Source organism: Myxine glutinosa, chromosome 1, assembly GCF_964187855.1.
Source record: "Myxine glutinosa chromosome 1, kmMyxGlut1.1, whole genome shotgun sequence".
NCBI classification, from domain to species: domain Eukaryota; kingdom Metazoa; phylum Chordata; class Myxini; order Myxiniformes; family Myxinidae; genus Myxine; species Myxine glutinosa.
In genome coordinates, this window is record NC_136261.1 from 319,801,668 (window position 1) to 319,826,825 (window position 25,158).

The 25,158-nt window shown below is 48.3% G+C and overlaps 1 protein-coding gene across 5 annotated transcripts in view; it reads left to right on the plus strand.

The window, feature by feature from the left end:
* Window positions 1–25,158, plus strand: part of FTCDNL1 (formiminotransferase cyclodeaminase N-terminal like) — an 84,059-nt gene that overhangs the window by 13,864 nt on the left and 45,037 nt on the right. For all 5 annotated transcript variants that reach the window (XM_068096545.2, XM_068096540.2, XM_078769466.1 and 2 more), the window contains exon 2: window positions 21,488–21,583. In XM_068096545.2, coding sequence (XP_067952646.2) covers window positions 21,488–21,583 — 96 coding nt within the window. The remainder of the gene's footprint in view (window positions 1–21,487; window positions 21,584–25,158) is intronic.

The following is a 25,158-nucleotide window of genomic DNA, read 5'->3' on the forward strand; positions in this document are numbered from 1 at the left end:
AAGCCCGGCACGCACCGAGGACCCGATTCGGCTATAAGTCGCCCTAACCTCTAACCTGGTTACCGTCGACGCTTCACCTGGACGCTTACATGCATACGCTACCCCTTTCTTGCTCATACATGCAGCTGTTCCCATTCTCCTCGTACCTTTCCTTACACACCTCGGTACACTCATTCCGTTCGCCGACTTGGTCACACACCTGACCACCGAACACTTTGGCACACATTCGTTGGTCGCACACCTCACCAACACACCTCTTCGCGCCCCTTTCTCGGTCACTTCCTCTGTGACAATCACAGGTGTGCTCTCATTCGCACACCCAACCACGTGCCTCACTACCAACTCAAATGTGCCTTCCCACACACGCTCTACCATTCCAGGTGTGCATCCTTCCATTCCAGGTGTACATCCTCGCTCACCTGTCACAACCAACTCACGCTCCGTTTCACTCTCACTACTCTCACCTCCACTCTTGACAACGCACTCTTTCCTCATGCACCTGTCCGTTACACACCTTTCTCGCGCACACTCTCCCGTTACACCCTCTGTAACACTCACCACAGACGTACACTTTCTCGTTACATCCTCTGTAACACTCACCACAGGTGTACACTCTCTCGTTACTTCCTCCGTAACACTCACCACACCGCGCTTCCATGTACCCCCTCGCACACGTGCTTCGACCAACTCGCTCTTGACGGCACACTCTTTCCTCATGCACCCGTCCGTTACACACCTTTCTCGCGCATCCTCTCGCGCACACTTTTTCGTTACTTCCTCCGTAACACTCCCCACACCGCGCTTCCCTGTGCCCCCTCGCACACGCGCTTCGACCAACTCACTCTTGACGGCACACTCACTCCTCGGCGTGCACTTTTTCCTCACACACCCCATGGTCGGACATTCTCGCACACCTCTTTTTTCGCACACCTGACCTGTCACGCACTTCACCAACGGCCTTTCACGAACACCCGGATCCAAACCAATCCCCAAGCCGACTGAAGCTTTCCTCACATCATATACATTGCCACTCACCTCCGTACTTCGTCTCCGCACCTCCTTTGCCACCTGCAAACTCTTTATTTGGTTAGTGAGCATCACATCATGATTTGAACACAGACCTTGTACATATTCCATTACCTCCTCCTGGATTTCTCTCTTAGTTTCTGTCCGTCTCTTCTTAATTTCACTCACCTCTTCTTCCACTTCCTCTAGTTTTTGTTTAACCTCTTTTATTTCTCGGTGCGTCCCCTCAAGTTCGTCCTCTAGGGCTACCGTGACCGTCTCTATGTGCATCCTCACCTGCCGGTCCTTTGTCTCCATTATCTCTGTCACCTCGTCCACCCTCATTGTCAGTTCCTCCCGTACCATCTGACATTGCCTCTGTGTCGCTATCAAGTCATTTTTAATTTATTTTTGTGTCGCCTTTAACCCTCCGAGTACTGCAGTGTTCCTTTGAACCTGCTCCACTAACTTAGTTTGTCCCTCTGTCAGCTGTTCCACCTCCTCCGTCAGATCTTCTATTCCCCCTTGTAACTTAGCCGTATTATTTCTCACCTCTTTCTCCATACGCCTCTCACCTCGCTTTACCTCCTCGCGCAGCCCCGAAACCTCCTCACTCACCCCTCGTCGTATTTCCTCCATCTCTTTTGTAGATGCCACCCTCATCTGTCCCAATTCATCCCTCTGAGCATCCAGTTTGGTTTCTACCCCGATTTTCACCTCCTCTATCTGCTCTCCCATTTGTTTGACTTCCCTGGCAGATTGTTCCCCTATTTCCCGCAATTTGTCCTCCATCCTATTTTCTAACCCCATTAACCCATTTTTCACCCCCTCTAACTGATTCTCCTGGGCAGCCATTCTGTTTTCCACCCCCGTTAACCCATGTTTCACCCCTTCTATCCCATTGTCTAACCCCTCAAATTTCTTGTCTAATCCCTCAAATTTCTTTTCTAATCCCTCAAATTTCTTTTCTAATCCCTCACCGGTACCCCTCGCTTCGTCCCTCATTACCCACAATTGCTCACCCTGAGCATCCATCCGGTTCCCCATTACCCCCAATTGGCCCCCCATACTATCCATTTTTGCATTCAGTTGGGTCAAGAATAATCTGAGGTCAAACCCGGTTTGCCCAGCGTCCCCAGCCGCCACCGCGGGCTCGCCCTCCGCGGCGCCGCTATTTTGGGACTCTTCAACCACGTGCGCGAGCGCGCCATTTTGTGCGTCTGATACTCCCTCAACCACATTGCCATTTTTCTCCTCCCTTTCCTCCACATACATTTCCCCGAGGTCCTGGGTCGATTCCACCCCGTCTATCTCTCCCACCGGCATCCGATCGCCTTGATTGTCCATGGCGCGATCTCAAAATTCGGGTTTTGCTTTATAAAACAAAATAAATTTCGGCAGCTTGTAATTTTGAGCGCGTTAAGCGCGCTTCGGGTCCGATTTCGGGTCCGATCTCCCTCCTCGACACCAATTGTTACTCTAATAGTACAATTGGTGTTCCAAAATTTGGGCCTAACAAATTTAGTCCCAGGTCCGAATTCCACTCCTCGACACCAAATGTTACAGACGCGGCTTTTAGATGTTATATTGACTGAGCGGTGGTGTATTTAACCGCGTCCGAACAGTTACTCCCCGATTAAAACCCGATTCCACCCGACGTTGACCAGATCGCCCCACAGATATTCAATCGGGAAATCTCTAAAGCGACCGAAAGAGAAGGAAAAAGAAGAAGAAGAATACGGAGGAAGAACAGATTTATTATACACACACAGCAATGGATGGAAGAAGCAGTAACACAGCGAATGGTTAACTTACACTATTCATTTTTACTTAGCCCCAATACAAACGAACAGGACAGGACGTTCACACTTACACAGGGGATAATTGCAGGCAGGTAAGGCTTGAGATGGATCGCTTGGTCGGGAGCGCGCAGTTCGCAATCCCTCGCGGTTTTGGCGGGAAACCCTCCGTCGGGTATCCACCGCGGTAGACGTCCCGCGCTGGTTCGGCACACCTGCTCCCCTTCTTGGGGCGGGGCCGTCTCCCTCCTTTCAGCGCGTCTCTCCAAAGCTGGTCTCCTTGCCGAGTACCTCTCCTCTTTGGCTTGGAGCGTTTCGCATCTCACCGCCTCTCTTTGGTGCGGCCTCGTTGCTCCTCTCCCAGGGTCATCTCCAGCTCATCTCCAGTCATCTCGACATCTCTCATCTGGTAAAGCAGTCCCTTGCAGTCGCTTTTATCACCTCGAGCGAAATCAAGCCGCCGACTCCGAGGGCACGCCTACTGGGTCACTCACCGCGGTGTTGATTGGCTGTTAGGGCTGGTTCACTCCTTGCTTCTTATGATGAGGTGGAGACACGCCTTTCTTCCCCAACCTTACCTCGTGGCCAATGGTGGTTTGAAGAAAACCAGCCAAAATGCGGAAGGCAATTGGAAGGGAGGTTTTGGGGAAATTGGAAGGGCCTACGCTTATTTTGTTTGATACAATGCAAAGTCAATCTAGTGGGAAAACACATACTTAGCCTACATGGAATAAGGAAATACACTATTTAAAAGATATATCGTGACCTGCGTGTATATTTCATGCAATTAACTAGGACGCTGACTGCGACCATTATTTACATTACAGGGTGGTACCGTACGTTTGTAACGTTCACATTGTAACGTTTCCATTGTAACGTTTTCACATTCATTACACTTCCTCCAAAATTGTTACACTTCTCAAAATCGTTACAATACGTTTGAGGACGTTGGAGGGAGGATGGAGTGCTGGAGAGTTTAGGGAATGAATGAAAGATGCACTATAAGAGATGGAATTTTTTTTTGGAATGAATAGATTTGGTGAGCAAGTCGAAAGCATCATTTTATAGAAGAAGAAGAAAAAGGTGTTATAGAATATGACAGAATACAGGTCTTCAGGGGACAGATGAGACATTTTTTAACAACGTGATCACGTGATCACAAACAACGTGTTCGAAGAACGAACGAACAAATAAGAACGAATAAACGAATAAGAACAGAGGAAATATTTTTGGTTTTTTTTTTTTTTGAGGAGATTTTAAAACACGGAAGTATGGGGTGAAAAGACCGTGAAAAACAGAGACCGGAAAGTAATTGCAGCGCGATCGGAGAACCGCTGAGACAAAAACAAAGCCTCAAGCCAAGGTCGGACACGGTAGCCTAGTACTACACTTAGGCCTCAGAATACGCGATACGAAAGACCAACGATTCTGTACACAGGTATGAAAAACCAACACCAAGAATACTATTAAAGACACCCCAATAGGTACATACACCGAGAGAAAGATAGTTTCGACAAAAACACAATTGTGAAAAGTTATTTAACTTCGAAAGCGAGCGCGCATGGACAGCTTTGAAGAGACGAGACCTCCAATCCCCACTCTTCCTTCCTGGTTTTCAAGCCACTCTTCCTGTAAAGGGAATCTCTTTTGTTATCGGGAATGATTTGGCTGTTGGTCGAGTTTCTGGTAATCCGATGTTTGTTGAAAAGCCTAGTATGGAAAATAACACCGCACAGTTAGAGCAGGAGAATCCGGGTATCTTTCCATCCTGTGCCGCGACTCGTGCTATGGGTAGGAAGCGCTCTGAAGAGAAGGACAAGGTACTGACGTCACGCTTTGCACAGGCACTTCTTGTCGAGTACCCTGAAACTAAGTGTCAGCACACACAAGTCATGGATGGAGGCAATGTTGGCAAGCTCTTTGTAGGTGGACTGAACTTTGACACAAGTGAAGATGTTCTGGACTCTATCTTTGGCAAATATGGACCACTCTTGGAAGTCCTGCTGATAAAAGACAGGGAGACACAAAAGTCGAGAGGGTTTGGCTTTGTCACGTTTGAAAACACAAAGGACGCCAAAGATGCAGAACAGAATTTGAATGGCAAGGATTTGGGTGGTCGGACCATAACAGTAGAGAAGGCAGGCCATGGGCGTCCTGGGGGGCTACAGAGGAGGAAAACGTGGAGGTAGTTTCAGGGGAGGCTGTGGCTCCCGGGGTGGGAGTCGTAGTTTTTGTTGGGGCCGCATTCGTGATTACTACGGAGGCTCCCATCAGCAGCAGCGCAGTTTTGGCAACTCTCGATGGGATGACTATTACGGTGGTAGCCGAGATGGGGACCGCTACTCACGTGACTACAACACCCGACTCTACAACCGTGATTACGATTTTTATGATCAAGAGAAGAGTTGGAAGCACTGAGTGCTCAGGAGCTGCCGAGCCAAGATTCCTACACGGATTAGCCCGTGAACTCCACGTTCCTAAATGCATCCATGCAGTGAATACTTCCAGGCCTCACCACCCAACCACCATGAAACCTGGGTCTCAGCTTGGCCTCCTTCAAAAAGTGCTGTAGATTTGCTTTGCTTTGGATGTTTGATCACAACCCCTTAACCTTCATTCAAAAAATGAAAAATAAAAACCAAGAGGTTGATGAGATAGAGTTTGGCTTTGCAAGAGTTCAACTTGGAAATTGAGCATGTAAAGGGCAGGGACAATGTCGTTGCTGATGCTTTATCCAGAGTGACCTAACTTTGAAAATTCCTGTAGGTTGTTTGGAAGTTTTGTTGCTTTATTTTGGGGAATATTAATTATTGTTGCTCACGTGAATTGATCATTTGAGGGTGAGTTTTACTTTTGTTTGTTAAAAGAGTTTTTGCCTGCAAAGAAAGTTTTCACTATGTTCAAACTTTCTTTCTTGAGGGGGGGAAGTGTTACGGATTCGTCACTTCCGTTGTTTTGGTTTTCATCCACTGTAAACATTTTTGATTCCATGTACTATTATTATCGTTTGAGACGTGCTTGAGGCCTCCTTTCTTGCTTCCTGAGGCTCGTTTGCACGACGTGCTTGAGGCCTCCTTTCCTGCTTCCTGAGGCTCGTTTGCACGACGTGCTTGAGGCCTCCTTTCCCGCTTCCTGAGGCTCGTTTGCACGACGTGCTTGAGGCCTCCTTTCCTGCTTCCTGAGGCTCGTTTGCACGAGAATCGTTTAGGGAAATAGAGATTATGTCGTTTTAGGGAAATAGAGATTACTATTTTCAATAGGTAAAAAAGTTAATGTTTTAAATGAAACCGGAACCGGACGAAGAGGAAGAGGAGGAAGAGAAGGCGGAGCGAGTGAGTCGGACAAGAAGCCGAGCTGCTTCAAGGTCCTGAGCGAACGTTGGCGAACGAGGGTCACGTGTGAACGTTGGGTTTCCTGGGAAAGGGATTCCTGCAACAGAGTTGTTATCGCTGTGACAGATAAACCTGCGTGACAGGTTTTGTGGTTGATTCCGAGAAGAATCATCGGAGTGCCGTTACGCCACGAGAAAGGGCCATCGGCCATTTTTACCTCGCGCAGTATTTGCGCTTCGCTCAAGGTTTTTCACTTCGCTTCAACCATTTTCACCGCATTCAGACGTTAATCTGGTGTGTGTGTGTAACGTGGCTTTTGAGTGGGAAATCTGCGGTTCGCCGAGTGGGAGCCGTGAAACGTCCATACCTGAGGGTGTGATTTCCCAGTCGCCTTGAGGGCACCTTTGCGCAGCTTTGGCAGCGTGACTGTGACTGTCTTCCGAACGGGATTCTGGTCTCGATTAGACATCGTTCTGACGATCACTGGAGCGGATCAACTTTGGCTTGATGCCAGAATAGAGACATTGGGAATGTTCTTCTTTTCGCTCACTTGGAGCACAGTGAGTTATATTGTACGAACCTGATGGTACCATCATAGGAAATATATATTGGTTGTGCAATTGATTCCTATTGTTGTTGTACTGTTATTCTTGTGTGATCTTAATACAATAATTGTTTGTTGGTAACAATTTGTGTGGTTCACCGTTGATCTTTGACATACAGAATAACACATCTTTCTGCCATGACTCCTCTCGGGGCTCGGAGGTACACCGTGACCGGGGTTTGGGGAGGAGCACGTAACACCTTCATAAGGGAGCGCTCTGACCTCCTGGAAAAACAAACCCTTTATTTATTTGCTGATGACTCCACCCTCTGCCGTGAAATCCCTCCTCCTTCAGCCAGCCAGGCTGCAGCCTCTGCCCGCTCTTCAGACACTCGGAATATGTCGTTCAATCCTGACAAATCTCACGCTCTCACTTAATTCAAGTTTATACCTATATATACTGTTTCTACTGCCACTACCTTTCCAGGGAAACCATTCCATTCATTATAACTACTCTTTGAGTGAAGGACCCCTGTTTTACTGCCATTCCAGCTCTCTTCTTCTTTACTCAGGTTTTGGCCCTTGGTCCTGTCACTGGCCATTCCACTGAAAAACTCCTGGGCATTCTGCACTCTGCTTTAGTCGCGTTTCACTGAACCATCTCTATGACAGCTATGTCTTTTCTGAGATGTGTTGGCCAAAACTGTATGCAATATTCCAGATGAAGGTTCACTACATTCCTGTGCAGTGTTAACACTACCTCATTTGATTTATATAATTTATCTCCCTGTGAATACAACCTAAATTCCAATTAACTTTACCGAAAGTTTCCTGCCACAGTGCGTCCGTGCTATCATCTTAACCCCTGTACCGACTACCATCGCTTGACCGTGCTTCTGTGTCACGAGCTCCAAGACTGCACCATTAATTATACCCAGTAGTCCTTATTTTCACTGTTCTTACCCATCCCCAGTATCCTGCATTTCCTAATGTGAAACTGCATCTGCCAATCTTCAGCTCAATCTGTGAAAGTATCGAGACTTTCTTGAATCTCATCACCCACTTCCCTTTCTGCTATCAACCTCACCTCCAAGCTTAGTGCATGTGCAGATTTGGAAAACCTATCCCCTCGTACCGACTGTCGACTAGACTTTGTATCCTCATCCCTCTAATGTGGAGAAAGTTATGTTCAGCCTTGACTCTACTTCGGCGATGGGTCCAGATGGCATTAGTGCCCGTGTTCTCAAATTTGTTCTGCTGTTCATGCTTCCTCCTTGTCTGCCCTTTTCAGTCCGTTTTTCATTGGTCACCTCCCATCAGCCTGGAGGTCATCAAACATCACTCCCATCTACAAAGTGGTGCAAAAACGGATCCTATCAACTACAGACTAGTGAAGTTACTTCCGATTACAAACAAAGTAATGTAATCCATCATTGCTGCTGATGTCAAGTTTTCCCTGTTTTCAAACAGTCTGATCTCACACTATCAGTTTGGATTCCATCCCAATCATTCAACTCTGTACATGCTGATACTCCTCTCTCAGCAATGACAGGAGACCAGGGCCTCTTGATAAAGAAGTCGGGACTGTCTACCTGGACATATCTCTGGCATTCGATACAATCTGCATCCTGGTTTGCTTGTCAAGCTCTCTACTCTTACCTGTGGCACACAAGGACACCTTCATTCTGGATTTCTTGCTTTCTCAACTTGCACAGTCAATGTGTTGCTATAAATGGATCCCTCTCCCAGTGGAGGCCAGAATTCCCCAAGGCCGTGAGTTGGGCCCACTCTTTTTCTTCATCAACATAAAACCTCTCTCCAATGCTCAGGAAAACCCTCTCTTCCTTTTTGCAGATGACTCTCCATATTGTGTTGTGCAGTTCTGGCTCCCACTCATCAGCAAAATAACTTCATCACTCGTTACTGATCTGGAATTATGGTATAATAAATGGAACTGGTTCTTCAATCCTAGAAAATCTCACTGATGCGCCATGTCGCTCTGGGAGGATCGTCAAACAAATACACTTATTTATTTCTCAGACCAGCCAAGTCTGGAAGAGGTTGTCACTTAAACTTCTAATCCTCACTATCAGCCGTGACTTTTCCTGGGCCGACCACAGAGCAAAGCTGGCTTCCAACTCCAGCTGCATATTGGGCATCCTCCGCCAATCCAAGCCGTGCCTTCAAAAATCAGAGCTGCTCACATTCTGCAAAGCCTTTGTCCATAGCTCAATAGAGTACTGCTTTCTGCAATGGGCTGGTGCTGCAGTATCACATCTCTCTCACTCTCTCACTCTCTCACTCTCTCACTCTCTCACTGTCACACTCTCACTCTCACTCTCACTCTCTGTCTCTCTCTCTGATTTGGTGCAATATAAAGCTCTCAACATTATTGGGATCTCTTGCAACTAGGCCAAAGCACAAGGTATGTTGGTTTCACATCCCAGACAGGTCAGTGATATCTCTTTTTTTTACCATTTCTCTAATATTGCTCTCTCTGTGCTTTGTCTTCATATCCTTCACAGCAACTCCAGGATGCATCGTTCTTCAAATAATACTCCCCTTCTGACTAAACTTACAAAATTCAACCTCACTGCACACCTCAACTCCTTTGTTTGTTGCTTCACCCTTCTATGGAACCACTTTCTGGAGGCTGTTCTTTCACTCTCTTCCATCCAGGGCATCATGCAAGCAGAACACTGCCACCTGTCATCCCCATCCCTGATCCCTGATCTTTTTTCTTTTTTTTTACCTCCATGAAATATTCCTAACCCAACCATCTTATTTCATGGTTTCAGTGATTCCTACCTCTCTTTCTTTCCTGTTCTCTTATTCCCTTGGTGATTGTGCCCAATTGTTGTCCTGCTATAGCACTTATTTAAATATTGCGTGAGCCTCACTCTTGTAGAGTGTGTGTGTGTGTGTGTGTGTGTGTGTGTGTGTTTGTATGTATAATATAGATATCTTGATCTCTGATCTTGAGCTTGATCTCTGATCATCAATTTGGTTTCAGACCTGGTCACTCTACTCTGGACATGCTGCTTCTGCTTTCTCAACAATGGATGGAGGTCCTCAACGCCAAACAGGAAATTAGAGCCGTCTCCCTTGACATTTCACGTGCCTTCGATACGGTCTGGCACCCTGCTCTGCTCACCAAACTCTCCTCCTTTGGTATCCATGGAAATCTCCACGCATGGCTGGCGGACTTCCTCTCTGGTCATAGTCAACGTGTGGCCCTGAATGGGTTTCTCTCATCTCCTCTTCCTGTTCAGGCTGGAGTTCCCCAAGGTAGTGTTCTGGGCCCTGTGCTTTTTCTGGTCTTCATCAATGATCTCTCTGACTCTCTTGAAAATCCTCTCTATCTCTTTGCTGACGACTCTACTCTCTGTCGCTCCATTCCTCATCCCTCAGATCGGCAGTCTGCAGCCTCCTCACTCTCTGCAGACCTGGACAAAATAACAGACTGGGCAAACAAATGGAACATGTCTTTCAATCCTGATAAATCTCACACTCTTACGATGTCTCTCCGAAAAGACCGACTGGAAAACCCTCCCATCCACTTTCTGAATAATCCTCCCCAAGAAGTTCTGTCACTCAAGCTTTTGGGTCTCACTATTTGCCATGATCTTTCCTGGGAAAACCACATTTCAAATCTGGCCTCCAAAGCCAGTCGCCGACTGGGCATCCTCCGTCGTGCGAAGTCCTTCCTTGGCACACCTGAGCTCCTCACCACATACAAGGCTTTCATCCGCAGCTCTATGGAATACTGCTCTCCCCTCTGGTCTGGTGCTCCTGCCTCACACCTAGCCCGTCTTCACGCTGTTGAAACCAAAGCGTTCAGAATCATTGGATTCTCCCGCGATGAAGCTAACTCCAAGGGCCTTTCACTCACTCACCGCAGGCAGGTTGGTGGTCTTTCCGTCTTCTACCGACTCCTCTCTGGCCTTGCCCCCCCAGCCCTCTCTGGGCTCTGTCCCCCAAATATTCCTACAGGTCGCACAAGATCTGCCTGCAACCCTCTTATGGTTAAACTGCCAAAATCAAGACTTTCTGCTCACCTTCACTCCTTCATTCCTCTTTTCTCCCGCCTCTGGAACAAACTCCCTCACTCTCTTCAATCCCACTCCACCCTCCAGGTCTTTAAAACAGCTGTTCACCACCATCTCTTGTCCTCCCCCATCCAAAACCTTGATCTTTTCTACCCCCGCTAATTTCGGTCCCCTTGTGTTTTATACTTCTCCCACCCCCCCCCCCCCCCTTCCCACGCCTCCTGCCCCCAAGCCCTCTCCCTCCCACACTTATCCCTGCTCTCAAATGTTGTGGTTGTGTGCTTCCCCTTTTGTATATTTTGTTTGTCTGGTTGATTTGTTTGTGAAATAAATGTTAGCTCTTTCACGAGCCTCGATTCAGTATACAAAAAAACAAACATTAAAAAAAAAAATCCCGAAGACCCAATGGCTCAGGGGGCTGTCACCGCATAAGTGATGGGGTCCGTGGGTTTGAGTGCCCGGTTGAGTCAGAATTTTTTTCACACTAGCCCCACGCAGGAATTTGCTTCCTGTTTTTGAAAAACCACAGTGGTGTGTGTTGGTGTAAAAACACGTTATTCCGTAGCACACACAATTGTGTGACGTGCTGATCCAGCGTATGCTCCCATATATTTATATATATATATATATATATATATATATATATATATATATATATATATATATATATACACAAAGAATTAAGTTAAGCACCCCTACACAAAGAATTAAGTTAAGCACCCCCTAATCCTGTCCTGAACCTGAACCCCCTCGAGCACGTTTGGGACATGTTGGGACGACAAATTGCGAAGATGGTCCCTCCAATAGCCAATCTGGATGAATTGGAACGTGCATTACATCGGGAATGGAACAACCTGCCACAGCAACGCATACGATGGCTTACAGGGTCTATGAGACGTAGGGTTGAGTCAGTGATCCGATCACGTGGGTCCTACACACGTTATTGACGCAAAGATCGCTAGAGGTCTTCTCAGAACAATGACTGTACGTTAGAAAACATAAACGTCATCCACACTGTCCGTGATGGACCTATAGCTCCATACTTAAATTGAGGTGAAAATATGCCTAAAATTCCCAAAAAATTTCACCTTAAATTATTCAGAATAAAATATTGAAAACGGCATGATTGTTATGTTTTTATGTGACCATAATATCACTTCTCCAGAAAATATAGCAATATCATGGGTATATTACACTGTTTTGACGACAACAAACTTGTAATGTGCGAGGTTGTAAAAAAACGGGGGGGGTGCTTAACTTAATTCTTTGTGTATATATATTATAATAGCCGTAGATGATTCTGTCTGTCTGTTGGGTGTCTGTCCGGGGTGTGGCTTACTCGGTTTGCAGAGTAGCTCCACCCATAGCTCCACCCATTCTGGGAGTGGCTTCATATAATTATAAACAAATATCCACCATTTTATTAACTCGCATAGCTTTGAGGCCTGTTTTGTAGGCCCGTGGTGTCTTGCTCTCTCTCCCAGTTTTATTTCAAATCAAATTCGATATATCATTTCATTTTTCACAGTCGCTAACATAGTTTTAGACTCGGTTGAAAAAAAACGGGAAGAAAATCCAATGAAAGTTGCCGTTTATAGAACGAAATGAATTCTCAAACGCCTGTAACTTCAAGGCCATTGAGTCTCTCTCACGCCTTTATCTCCAATCTAACTCACCATATGATTTCATTTTTATCGATGGTTTCAGACTCGGTGTCAGCAATAATTGAGAACATTCCACACACGCGGGAAAATGCAGAGATATATTTTTTAAAATCGCGTTATGGTGTATCATACACCGCCCAACATGACACCATGACAACATGTGTCGATATATTGTATATTTAAAATTCGCTTTTGCTTTTCCGTTAAGATATATTACTTTTTCGTTTGATGACAGTCGTCACAAAAACGTCAACAATGATGCCGACATATATTTCTTCGTTTTATTTCATTCAACATTATTAGCCGGAAGTAAAATATGTTTCAGGAAATTACCGAGAGATATTTCTTCGTTTTTTAAATTAGTTATGTGCGCATACACTTTAAATAGGTTTATTTGAAATCTTTAATTTTCCACAATATAATTTACTTGCCATTTATCATTTGATGATTACGAGACACTTCCTCTTGAGGATCGCGACAATTCATGCGTTGCGTGGAAACTTCTATTTCTATTTCCAAAATGAATGAGACGATCGATGAAGAACGCAGACTTGAACAGGATGTAGCAAGAAAACGAATGAGATGGGCGAACGAGTCCATCGACGAACGTCAATGCAAACTTGCGGGGTCACCCGTGGGAATCCCACGGGCATGGATGTGTGTGACATTTCGACATATTGAGTTAGATGCTGCACATTCATTTTTACAAAATGGTTACTGGCAAGTCATCAGATCCAGAAATGGTGTAATGAACACAATTTATTTACGCGCAAGCACGAAAGCAAGACGGTCCGATTTCCGATTCCGACGGGCCGACGGGTGAGACGGGCCGATTTGGAGCAAGAAAAAGAATGAGACGGGAGAAAAACGAGAGAAACGAGACGGGGAAAGCCGATTGGAGAGGCGAGTGAGGAGCGATTGGAGAGGCGAGTGAGGAGCGATTGGAGAGGCGAGTGAGGAGCGATTGGAGAGGCGAGAGGAGCGATTGGAGAGGCGAGTGAGGAGCGATTGGAGAGGCGAGTGAGGAGCGATTGGAGAGGCGAGTGAGGAGCGATTGGAGAGGCGAGTGAGGAGCGATTGGAGAGGCGAGTGAGGAGCGATTGGAGAGGCGAGTGAGGAGCAAGTGAGGAGCGATTGGAGAGGCGAGTGAGGAGCGATTGGAGAGGCGAGTGAGGAGCGATTGGAGAGGCGAGTGAGGAGCGATTGGAGAGGCGAGTGAGGAGCCATTGGAGAGGCGAGTGAGGAGCCATTGGAGAGGCGAGTGAGGAGCGATTGGAGAGGCGAGTGAGGAGCGATTGGAGAGGCGAGTGAGGAGCGATTGGAGAGGCGAGTGAGGAGCGATTGGAGAGGAGAGGAGTGTGAGGGATTGGAGAGGTGAGGGATTGGAGAGGAGAGGAATGTGAGGGATTGGAGAGGAGAGGAATGTGAGGGATTGGAGAGGAGTGGAGTGCTAGGTGGAGAGAGGAGAGTGTCAGGTGGAGAGAGGAGAGTGTCAGGTGGAGAGAGGAGAGTGTCAGGTGGAGAGAGGAGAGTGTCAGGTGGAGAGAGGAGAGTGTCAGGTGGAGAGAGGAGAGTGTCAGGTGGAGAGAGGAGAGTGTCAGGTGGAGAGAGGAGAGTGTCAGGTGGAGAGAGGAGAGTGTCAGGTGGAGAGAGGAGAGTGTCAGGTGGAGAGAGGAGAGTGTCAGGTGGAGAGAGGAGAGTGTCAGGTGGAGAGAGGAGAGTGTCAGGTGGAGAGAGGAGAGTGTCAGGTGGAGAGAGGAGAGTGTCAGGTGGAGAGAGGAGAGTGTCAGGTGGAGAGGAGTGAGGGGTCACATATTATGTGAAATAAATAAATTGTGTTCATTACACCATTTCTGGATCTGATGACTTGCCAGTAACCATTTTGAATGTGCAGCATCTAACTCAATATGTCGAAATGTCCCACGGGTGACCCCACTATATTTCTTCGTTTTTATTTCATTCAACATTATTATCCCGAAGTAAAGGTTCACATGTTCATTTCACGTGTGCAAAAACAAACTCCATTTCACGTGTGCATGGACATGAAACACAGACGGGAAATTGCTAAGAGATATTTCGTTCGAAGCAATTCTACACCGCCCAAATAAAATATTTCACCGATACACCGAGCGAATTTCATCGAATTTCAGCGAATTTCACCGAGTTTCAGGAAATTACCCAGAGATATTTCTTCGTTTTTATTTCATTAGTTACTAGCAGAAGTACTCAGCGTTGCCGGGCGGGGGAGGGGGGAAGGGCACGTACACTTTCAACATGTATATACATGTGGGATGTGGGATATATACATGTGGGACGTGTGTGTGTGTGTGTGTGTGTGTGTGTGTGTGTGTGTGTGTGTGTGTGTGTGTGTGTGTGTGTGTGTGTGTGTGTGTGTGTGTGTGTGTGTGCGCGCGTGCATATATGTGTGTGTGTGTGTGTGTGTGTGTGTGTGTGTGTGTGTGTGTGTGTGTATATATATGTGTGTGTGCATATGTGTGTGCATGTGTGTCGATGTACATTTGTCTGTACGTGTGTGTGTGCGTGTATGTGTGTGTGTGTTTTTGTGCATGTGTTTATATATGTGTGTGTGTGTGTGTGTGTGTGTGTGTGTGTGTGTGTGTGTGTGTGTGTGTGTGTGTGTGTGTGTGTGTGTATATGTGTGTGTGTGTTTGTGTGTGTATATGTGTGTGTGTGTTTGTGTGTGTGTACATGTGTGTATGTGTATATATATGTGTGTGTACACGTGTGTATGTGTGTCTGTATGTGTATATATGTGTGTCTGTATGTGTATATATATGTGTGTGCATGTGTGTGGGTGTACATGTGTGTGTACGTTTGTGTGTGTGTGTGTGTATGTATGTATATGTGTGTATGTGTATGCATGTGTGTGTGTGTGTCTGTGTATGTGTATATGTATATGTGTATGTGTCTGTGTGTGTGTATGTGTGTGCATGTGTGTGTATCCATATGTGTATGTGTGTATGTGTATATGCATGTGTGTGTACGTGTGCGTGCGTGTGTGTGTGTGTGTGTGTGTGTATATGTGTATGTGTGTTTGCGTGTGTGTGTGTATATATGTGTGTGTATGTGTATATATGTGTATATATGTGTGTGTGCGTGTGTGTGTGTGTGTGTGTGTGTGTGTGTGTGTGTGTGTGTGTGTGTGTGTGTGTGTGTGTGTGTGTGTGTGTGTGTGTGTGTGTGTGTGTGTGTGTGTGTGTGAATAAGAGAGAGACCGAATTGTGAGATACAGAAATGAAAAAACGAGGTGTGTGTGTGTTATTGTGAAACAGGTGCAGCATCTAACTCAATATGTCGAAATGACACACACGTGCATGCCCGTGGGATTCCCACTAGTATATATATACTAGCGGGGTCACCCGTGGGAATCCCACGGGCATGGATGTGTGTGACATTTCGACATATTGAGTTATATGCTGCACATTCATTTTTACAAAATGGTTACTGGCAAGTCATCAGATCCAGAAATGGTGTGAATTTAGTTATTTCACATAATATGTGACCCCTCACTCCTCTCCACCTGACACTCTCCTGTCTCCACCTGACACTCTCCTGTCTCCACCTGACACTCTCCTCTCTCCACCTAGCACTCCTCTCCTCTCCAAACCCTCACATCCCTCTCCTTTCCAATCCCTCACCTCTCCAATCCCTCACACTCCTCTCCTCTGCAATCCTTCACACGCCTCTCCAATCGCGCCTCACACTCCTCTCCAATCGCGCCTCACACTCCTCTCCAATCGCGCCTCACACTCCTCTCCAATCGTGCCTCACACTCCTCTCCAATCGTGCCTCACACTCCCCTCCAATCACTCCTCTCCAATCGTGCCTCACACTCCTCTCCAATCACGCCTCACACTCCTCTCCAATCGTGCCTCACACTCCTCTCCAATCGCGCCTCACACTCCTCTCCAATCGCGCCTCACTCGCCTCTCCAATCGGCTTTCCCCGTCTCGTTTCTCTCCTTTTTCTCCCGTCTCGTTCTTTTTCTTGCTCCAAATCGGCCCGTCGGAATCGGAAATCGGCCCGTCTCGCCCGTCGGCCCGTCGGAATCGGAAATCGGCCCGTCTTGCTTTTGTGCTTGTGCGTAAATAAATTGTGTTCATGACACCATTTCTGGTGTTGGGCTAGCGGCTAGGGTGCCGGCTTAGGATCCTGGGTTCGAATCTCGGTCGATCGCCGAATTAATGCCAGGGGGGTTGACTCAGCCTGTCATCCTTCCGAGGTCGGCTAATTGAGTACCAGTTCACTGGTAATTCCCTGGTTGTCGTTGAAGGCGGCAAAAAGGGTTGGCGTCAGGAAGGGCATCCGGCCGTAAAACATTGCTTCAAAAAGGGGACAAAAAAACAACAACTACCACGGTCCCCGAAAAGGCCAACCCCCGCTTTGCGGGGAAAAATGGCCTCTAAACGGTGGTTTTTACACCATTTCTGGATCTGATGACTTGCCAGTAACCATTTTGTAAAAATGAATGTGCAGCATCTAACTCAATATGTCGAAATGTCACACACATCCATGCCCGTGGGATTCCCACGGGTGACCCCGCAAGTTTGCATTGACGTTCGTCGATGGACTCGTTCGCCCGTCTCATTCGTTTTCTTGCTGCATCCTGTTCAAGTCTGCGTTCTTCATCGATCGTCTCATGCATTTTGGAAATAGAAGTTTCCACGCAGCGCATGAATTGTCACGATCCTCAAGAGGAATTTGTCTCGTAATCATCAAATGATAAATGGCAAGTAAATTATATTGTGGAAAATTAAAGATTTCAAATAAACCTATTTAAAGTGTATTCGCACATAACTAATTTTAAAAAATGAAGAAATATCTCTCGGTAATTTCCTGAAACATATTTTACTTCCGGCTAATAATGTTGAATTAAATAAAAACGAAGAAATATATGTCGGCATCATTGTTGACGTTTTTGTGACGACTGTCATCAAACGAAAAAGTAATATATCTTAACGGAAAAGCAAAAGCGAATTTTTAATATATATCGACACGTTGCCGTCGGTGTCATGTTGGGCGGTGTATGATACACCATGACGCGATTTTTAAAAATATATCTCTGCATTTTCCCGCGTGTGTGGAATGTTCTCAATTATTGCTGACACCGAGTCCAAAACCATCGATAAAAATGAAATCATATGGTGAGTTAGATTGGAGATAAAGGCGTGAGAGAGACTCAATGGCCTTGAAGTTGAAGTTACAGGCGTTTGAGAATTCATTTCGTTCTATAAACGGCAACTTTCATTGGATTTCCTTCCCGTTTTTTTTCAACCGAGTCGAAAACTATGTTAGCGACTGTGAAAAATGAAATGATATATCGAATTTTTAATATGTATCGACACGTTGCCGTCGGTGTCATGTTAGGCGGTGTATGATACACCATGACGCGATTTTAAAAAATATATCTGCATTTTCCCGCGTGTGTGGAATGTTCTCAATTATTGCTGACACCGACTCTAAAACCATCGATAAAAATGAAATCATATGGTGAGTTAGATTGGAGATAAAGGCGTGAGAGAGACTCAATGGCCTTGAAGTTACAGGCATTTGAGAATTCATTTCGTTCTATAAACGGCAACTTTCATCGGATTTTCTTCTCGTTTTTTTTCAACCGAGTCTAAAACTATGTTAGCGACTGTGAAAAATGAAATGATATATCGAATTTAAAATAGATATCGACACATTGCCGTCGGTGTCATGTTGGGCGGTGTATGATACACCATGACGCGATTTTAAAAAATATATCTCTGCATTTTCCCGCGTGTGTGGAATGTTTGTGGAAAATTAAAGATTTCAAATAAACCTATTTAAAGTGTATGCGCACATAACTAATTAAAAAAACGAAGAAATATCTCTCGGTAATTTCCTGAAACATATTTTACTTCCGGCTAATATGTTGAATGAAATAAAAACGAAGAAATATATGTCGGCATCATTGTTGACGTTTTTGTGACGACTATCATCAAACGAAATAGTAATATATCATAACGGAAAAGCAAAAGCGAATTTTTAATATATATCGACACATTGCCGGCGGTGTCATGTTGGGCGGTGTATGATACACCATGACGCGATTTAAAAAAATATATCTCTGCATTTTCCCGCGTGTGTGGATTGTTCTCAATTATTGCTGACACCGAGTCTAAAAGTAAAACCATCGATAAAAATGAAATCATATGGTGAGTTAGATTGGAGATAAAGGCGTGAGAGAGACTCAATGGCCTTGAAGTTACAGGCCTTTGAGAATTCATTTCGTTCTATAAACGGCAACTTTCATCGGATTTTCTTCCCGTTTTTTTTCAACCGAGTCTAAAACTATGTTAGCGACTGTGAAAAATGAAATGATTTATCGAATTTGATTTGAAATAAAACTGGGGGAGAGCAAGACACCACGGGCCTACAAAACAGGACTCAAAGCTATGCGAGTTAATAAAATGGTGGATATTTGTTTATAGCCACTCCCAGAATGGGTGGAGCTATGGGTGGAGCTACTCTGCAAACCGAGTAAGCCACACCCCGGACAGACACCCAACAGATAGACAGACAGACAGACAGAATCATCTACGGCTATTATAATATAGATATATATATTAGTAACCCCAACAGAATGTGAAGTTGAAGCTGAAGGGAAAGGTGTGTGCTGCATGTGTGAGAAGTGTTATGATTTATGGGAGCGAGACATGGGTAATGAACGTAGAGCAGCAACGAAGGTTGGAAAGGGTGGAAATGTGAATGGTTCGACGGATGTGTGGAGTATCGTTGAGAGAGAGGAAGACAAATGATGAATTGCGAAAGATGATGGGAATAGAGCCTGTGATGGATGCTGTGAAGAGGAACAGGTTAAGATGGTTTGGTCATGTGTTGAGGAAGGATGAAAGTGACTGGTTGAGAAGAGTGATGGAAATGAATGTAGAAGGAAGTAGAGGACGGGGAAGACCGAGAAAGACTTGGCTAAAGATGGCGGAAGAAGAAATGCGGGCAAGGGGGTTAACAAGGGGAGATGCAGAAAATAGGGCAAAATGGAGAACATTGTCATGGGGACCGCAAGGCTAACCCCCACTCTTGCAGGGAAAATGGCCTTAAAATGCCTGTTGTTGTGTTGTTGTAGTAACCCCAACAGCACGTTATTTGACACCAATATTTACATTCTGTTTCATTCAGTAATGACAAAGAACGCATTCGAAATGAATTTGTGAGAACAAATTCTTATTCTGCAAATATATATGAATTCCTTTGTAAGGAACTTCAACACAGGAGGCCATTTGTATCATCAACCCTGTGCAATGGTTTCCAACATATTGTTGCGGATCTCAGACGTCGGCCCTCCCCTTATCAAGGGGGGATTAATCCCCTTGTCCTTTTACTGGCCTACGCGATCCCGGGGGCTATAACGTCCTTCCCGGGCAGCGTTAAATAGGGTTGTTGGTCGAATTAGTCCTATTACCTAAGTACTAACGCTGACCGGAAACGAGGAAATAACTCCCGCCCGAACCACGGCGTTAGTGGAGACGTCGAGCGAAGCGAGCCGCGATTCGGGCCGTTAGCAGGTACTAAACCCGATTCTAAGCGGTTGTAATTGTGCCACGCTTACCCAATTGAGAAATCACGAGGACGATCGGATTAAGAGGAAAACAAGGAAGAACAGGTAATTTATTTACACTTTGTACAATTAGAAGAGGAAAAGAAAGAAAGAATGTACAATGAAGAGGAAGAAGCAGATACACAGGGCAGCCTTATGCAGTCTTATACTTATTCCCTGGACACGGGCCTGCTCACTCTCAGGGTCACTCACACGGGGTTTGTCGATGGTGGTGTTGAGGGTCCAAGGGTCCACAGCTCGTCCGGTCCCCGACTCGTACCGTGCAGATGGTGGAAGACAGCAGGCAGCTCTCCCCGTGGCGTAGGCGCGACGCGGACAATTATATATCTGGGGATCGGTACGTGGCGATTATATATCGTACGTAATACTTGTACCGGTGCCTTTATACGCGCTCCCGGTATTGTTATGATTGATCCAAGCGCCTTTCACCAACATCCTTCTCACGCTGCAGTCTTCTGCAATGCGCGCCGCGCGCAAGTCCTTTGTAAGGCTTGTCACCGCGCGTCTCTCTCTCTCGTAACTCTCACACGAACCAAGCCTCAACTCAAACTCTGTTCAACGAGCGCTTCTCCCCTCATAACTCAACTCCGATCAGGTCAAGCGCCTCTCTCCCCCCCGCTCATAACTGAGGTGGGGGCCTCGCGCAAGGGGTTATATTGCCACGCCCAGCGAACCCTCTGGAATGTCCAGCCACACCCTGTCAGGCGATGTCACTCGAGCCCTGATTGGCTGGTGAAGGCTTACCGGCTCCACCTTGATGGCTGCTTGACGTGGCCACACCTCCACCCCTGCGCTCCGCCCCCTTTTCGGGCCTTAGCTCATGGCTTTTGGGCTGGTTTGAGCGGAAGCCCAGCGAGTTCGGTTTGAGCGGAAGCCCAGCGAGTTCGCCCAACGAAGTCGATTTGGAGGGAGGCTGCAAAATGGACGGGGGGGGGCTACTCTTATTTGTTTTCCACAACACAGATGCAACTATTGGATATGGCCTTATCCTAAACACATACTATGAAATATCTAACGTCATAAGGTGACCTACGTGTTGCTTGTGGCCTATATATGGGGTGCAACCTTTAACCTTTAATGATGTTACCTGTGTGGGTTCTCAAAACCGCAACACTATGTTTGTTTGTCCGTGCTCTTCCCTTTACAAATTCCGAGTGTCAAGCAAGGAAGCAGCACATACAATTTTTAGTCTTTTGTATGGCTTGGCTTGTCGGCTTTGAACCGTCCCAGCTTCAGAGCCCACTCTAGAGTCTAGTCTAACCATTACGCCACTCAGTCTGGTATTATATAGAAATATGATACATTAAATTTTTAACATGAGAAAATAATTTGTTTAATTTCCCTTTCTATAGTGAAATGTGCTGATCATCCTCTGGCATTCTGAGTTGGTGAACTGTGTTGATTTGGCAGTTGAAGTTTGTCTTAATATGAATGATAATTTAACCAATAAATTTCTTTTGTTTCTTGCAGGGAAGAATTTTCCGCAGACTTCAGTTCTGAACGTGTTCGCAGACCATGATTATAATCGCTCAGTAATCACGATTGTGGGGCCACTAAGCAAACTTGGTGAGCCCCCTGACAAAACATTGTGATTGTGTTCATGATTTGTTGGAGCAAGGCCAAAATTGTGGGTCATAATTTGAACGTCAAGCACATAATATCTGTGCAGAGTTGTCTTTATTAAAATTGAATAATGTCTTGAGATAACCTTTATGTCATTTGAGCAAGAAAGCAAACATTCATTTACCTTTTCAGGTGTCGGTTGTGAACAGGGCTTGGTGTGCCATGAGGTTTAATTTCAAGGCTTCACATCTTGTGACAAACTTTAGTATGTGACACTGTGCGATTAAGAAAACATTTAAATTGTCATGGTTCATCAAATGTTACCATTCTGCGATTATCCAGAGCACATTCAAAATCAGAAGCGCTTTAATTGGCACAAAGGAAAACTTAGTATTGTGGCGGGCACAAGGGTCAATAATTCCGCGCACCAGTGGGTGGCGCGAGCGTCCAGGCGGGGAACTGAAATACATGCCCCACCTTTCGGCCGATCGGCCACGCCCGGGGGCAAGGCGTGGCCTCGGGACATATATGCGGGCTCTAAGATCGAGCCCGCCCAGTGCTGATATGCGAGCTTGTAATAAAGACTTGTTTGTATCCACGTGTTGTGGCCTACCTCTCTGGCAATCGAGTCGTGTGTGCACAGCACCACACTGGTGACCCCGATTGGTTCAGCCGTTGCTGACCCCCGAACGCGCCATGGCTACCAACGCCGTCGCAATCAAACTCCCGGAGTTTTGGGAAGCGCAAGCCGACGTTTGGTTTGTGCAGGCCGAAGCTCAATTCCAACTCCGGGGCATCACGGCGGACGAGACCAGGTACTACCACGTGGTCGCCGCCCTCGGGCCCAGCACTGCCGCCCGCGTCGTGTCCATCCTTTGGCGCCCGCCGGGCGACCACAAGTACGAGGCACTCAAACGTCTCCTCCTCGCCACGTTCGGGCTCACGGAGGTCGAACGTGCCGACCGCCTCCTGGACCTTCCCGCCCTCGGCGACACACGACCATCCGTCCGGATGGATTTCATGCTGTCCCTGCTTGGAGACCAGCGCCCAGATTTCTTATTCCGAGCACTTTTCCTACGCCAGCTACCTGTACAGGTGTGCCTCGCGCTGGCCGGTTCCAAAATAACGGAACCCCGCACCCTGGCTGGAGAGGCCGACAAGTATTTCGCGGCCTGCGACACGCGGTCGGTGTACGGTGCTGCCGTAGTGGATCCCGGCGCGGAGGCTACAGCGCCCCCTGCTTCCCCCGTGGCCGCTGCTACGCCCCACCCACTACCACCGCCGCCACCACCACCGCCGCCGGCACGGCCGCCGCGGGGGCCACCGCCGCAAACCTGGTGCTACTACCATGCCAGGTTCGGCCGCAAGGCTAAAACGTGCCGCCCGCCATGTTCTTTTGACGGGTCGGGAAACGACCGGGCCGGCACTCACTTGCGGCCATGAGCATCGGCCATTCCAGCAGCCTCCTGTTCATCACAGACACCTCGTCCGGGCGCCGTTTTCTTTGCGACATGGGAGCGCAGGTAAGCGTCCTCCCTGCCTCCGCGTCCGACAAGCAAGCCGCGGGCTGGGGCCCCGCTTTGCTTGCCGCCAATGGTACACCCATCCGCACATTCGGGAAGCGTTGCCTCTCACTGCGGTTCGGAGGGCAGCGCTTTCAATGGTCGTTCGTCACCGCCAGCGTGCCAATGGCCCTGCTCGGCGCGGACTTCCTAGGTGCGCACGGGCTGTTGGTCGATGTTAAGCGCAGACGTCTCGTCCAGGCCGAAACCTTCAGCTCGCTCGCTTGTTCGCTGAGCGGCTCGTTGAGCAGCTCGCTGAGCGGCTCACTGAGCGGCTTGCTAAGCGGCTTGCTGAAAGGTTCCATCCCGGTGAGGTTAGTCTGTACGCCTCCGGCAGCGGACGAGTTTACCCGGCTCCTCGCCAGTTTCCCGGCCCTCACGCGGCCCACCTTTTCAGCGGTGGCCGTCAAACACGGGTGGAGCACCATATCCCCACAGTCGGGCTGCCGGTCTACGCCCGGGCACGCCGCCTCGACCCCACGAAGCTCACCGTGGCGAAAGCGGAGTTCGCCACCCTGGAACGGCTGGGTATCGTACGGCGCTCCAACAGCGCTTGGGCCTCTCCTCTGCACATTGTGCCGAAGCCCGGTGGCGGGTGGCGGCCGTGCGGTGACTACCGCCGGCTCAATGATGCCACCACCCCCGACCGCTACCCGGTCCCGCATATCCAAGACCTTTCCGCCCGGTTGGCAAACACGACCGTGTTCTCCAAGGTGGACCTCATCTGGGGCTACCACCAGGTCCCCGTACAACCGGACGATGTCCCAAAGATGGCCGTCATCACCCCTTTCAGCCTCTTTGAGTTCCTGCGGATGCCTTTTGGGTTGAAGAATGCGGCCTCTGCGTTCCAGCGGCTCATGGACAGCGTCTTGCGCGACTTACCTTTCATCCATGTCTACCTGGACGACATCCTAGTCGAGAGCACGTCCCAGGAGGAGCACCTGCTCCACCTCCGCACGCTTTTAGAACGCCTGGGCCAGCATGGCCTGATCATCAACCCCGCAAAGTGCCGCTTCGGCGTCGCCGCCATCGACTTCTTGGGGCACCGCATCACCAGGCACGGGGCCGTCCCTTTACCGGCCAAGGTGGAGGCCGTCAAGAGTTTTCCGCGCCCCCGCACGATCAAGGGGCTCCAGGAATTCCTGGGCATGGTCAATTTTTACCCCCGCTTCGTGCCCCGCGTCGCCCAGCTCCTCTGCCCCCTGCACGAGGCCCTCCGGGGGAAGCCGGGCAAAGGTGACATCGCCTGGTCGGAGCCGATGGCCACGGCGTTTGCGGGCGCAAAGCTGACCTTGGCCAACGCCACCATGCTGGCGCACCCGGCGCCCGATGCACCGATCGCCCTCACCACCGACGCGTCGGACTACGCGGTGGGCGCGGTGCACGAGCAGTGGGTGCGTGGTGCTTGTCAGCCCCTGGCGTTTTTTAGCCGGCAGCTTCGCCTGCACGAACGCCGCTACAGAACCTTCGACCGCGAGCTGCTCGGGCTCCACCTGGCGGTCCGACACTTCCGCCATCTGCTCGAGGGCCGCCCGTTCACGGCTTTCGTTGATCACAAGCCCCTTGTGTTCGCGATGGCCAAGGTCGCCGAGCCATGGTCGGCCCGGCAGCAACATCACCTCTCTGCCGTGTCCGAGTACACGACGGACATCCGTCACGTCGCGGGTAAAGACAACCCGGTGGTGGATTGCCTTTCCCGGTCCGTCGCGCACGCGGTCCACCTCGGGATCGACTATGCCCGGATGGCGGAGGACCAGACCGCCGACCCCGGCGTCCAGGCCTTGCGGACCGCCGTCACGGGCCCCCGCATCACCGAGGTGCCGTTCGACGTCGCGGGCGCGGCCGTCCTGTGCGACGTCTCCCTCAGCCGGCCTCGCCCCATTGTGCCCGCTGGCTGGCAGCGCCCGGTTTTCGACGCCATCCATGGCCTGTCCCACGCGGGCACGAAGGCCTCCCAGAAGCTCGTCGCGGCGAAGTTCGTCTGGCATGGCCTCAGGAAGGACGTCCGCGACTGGG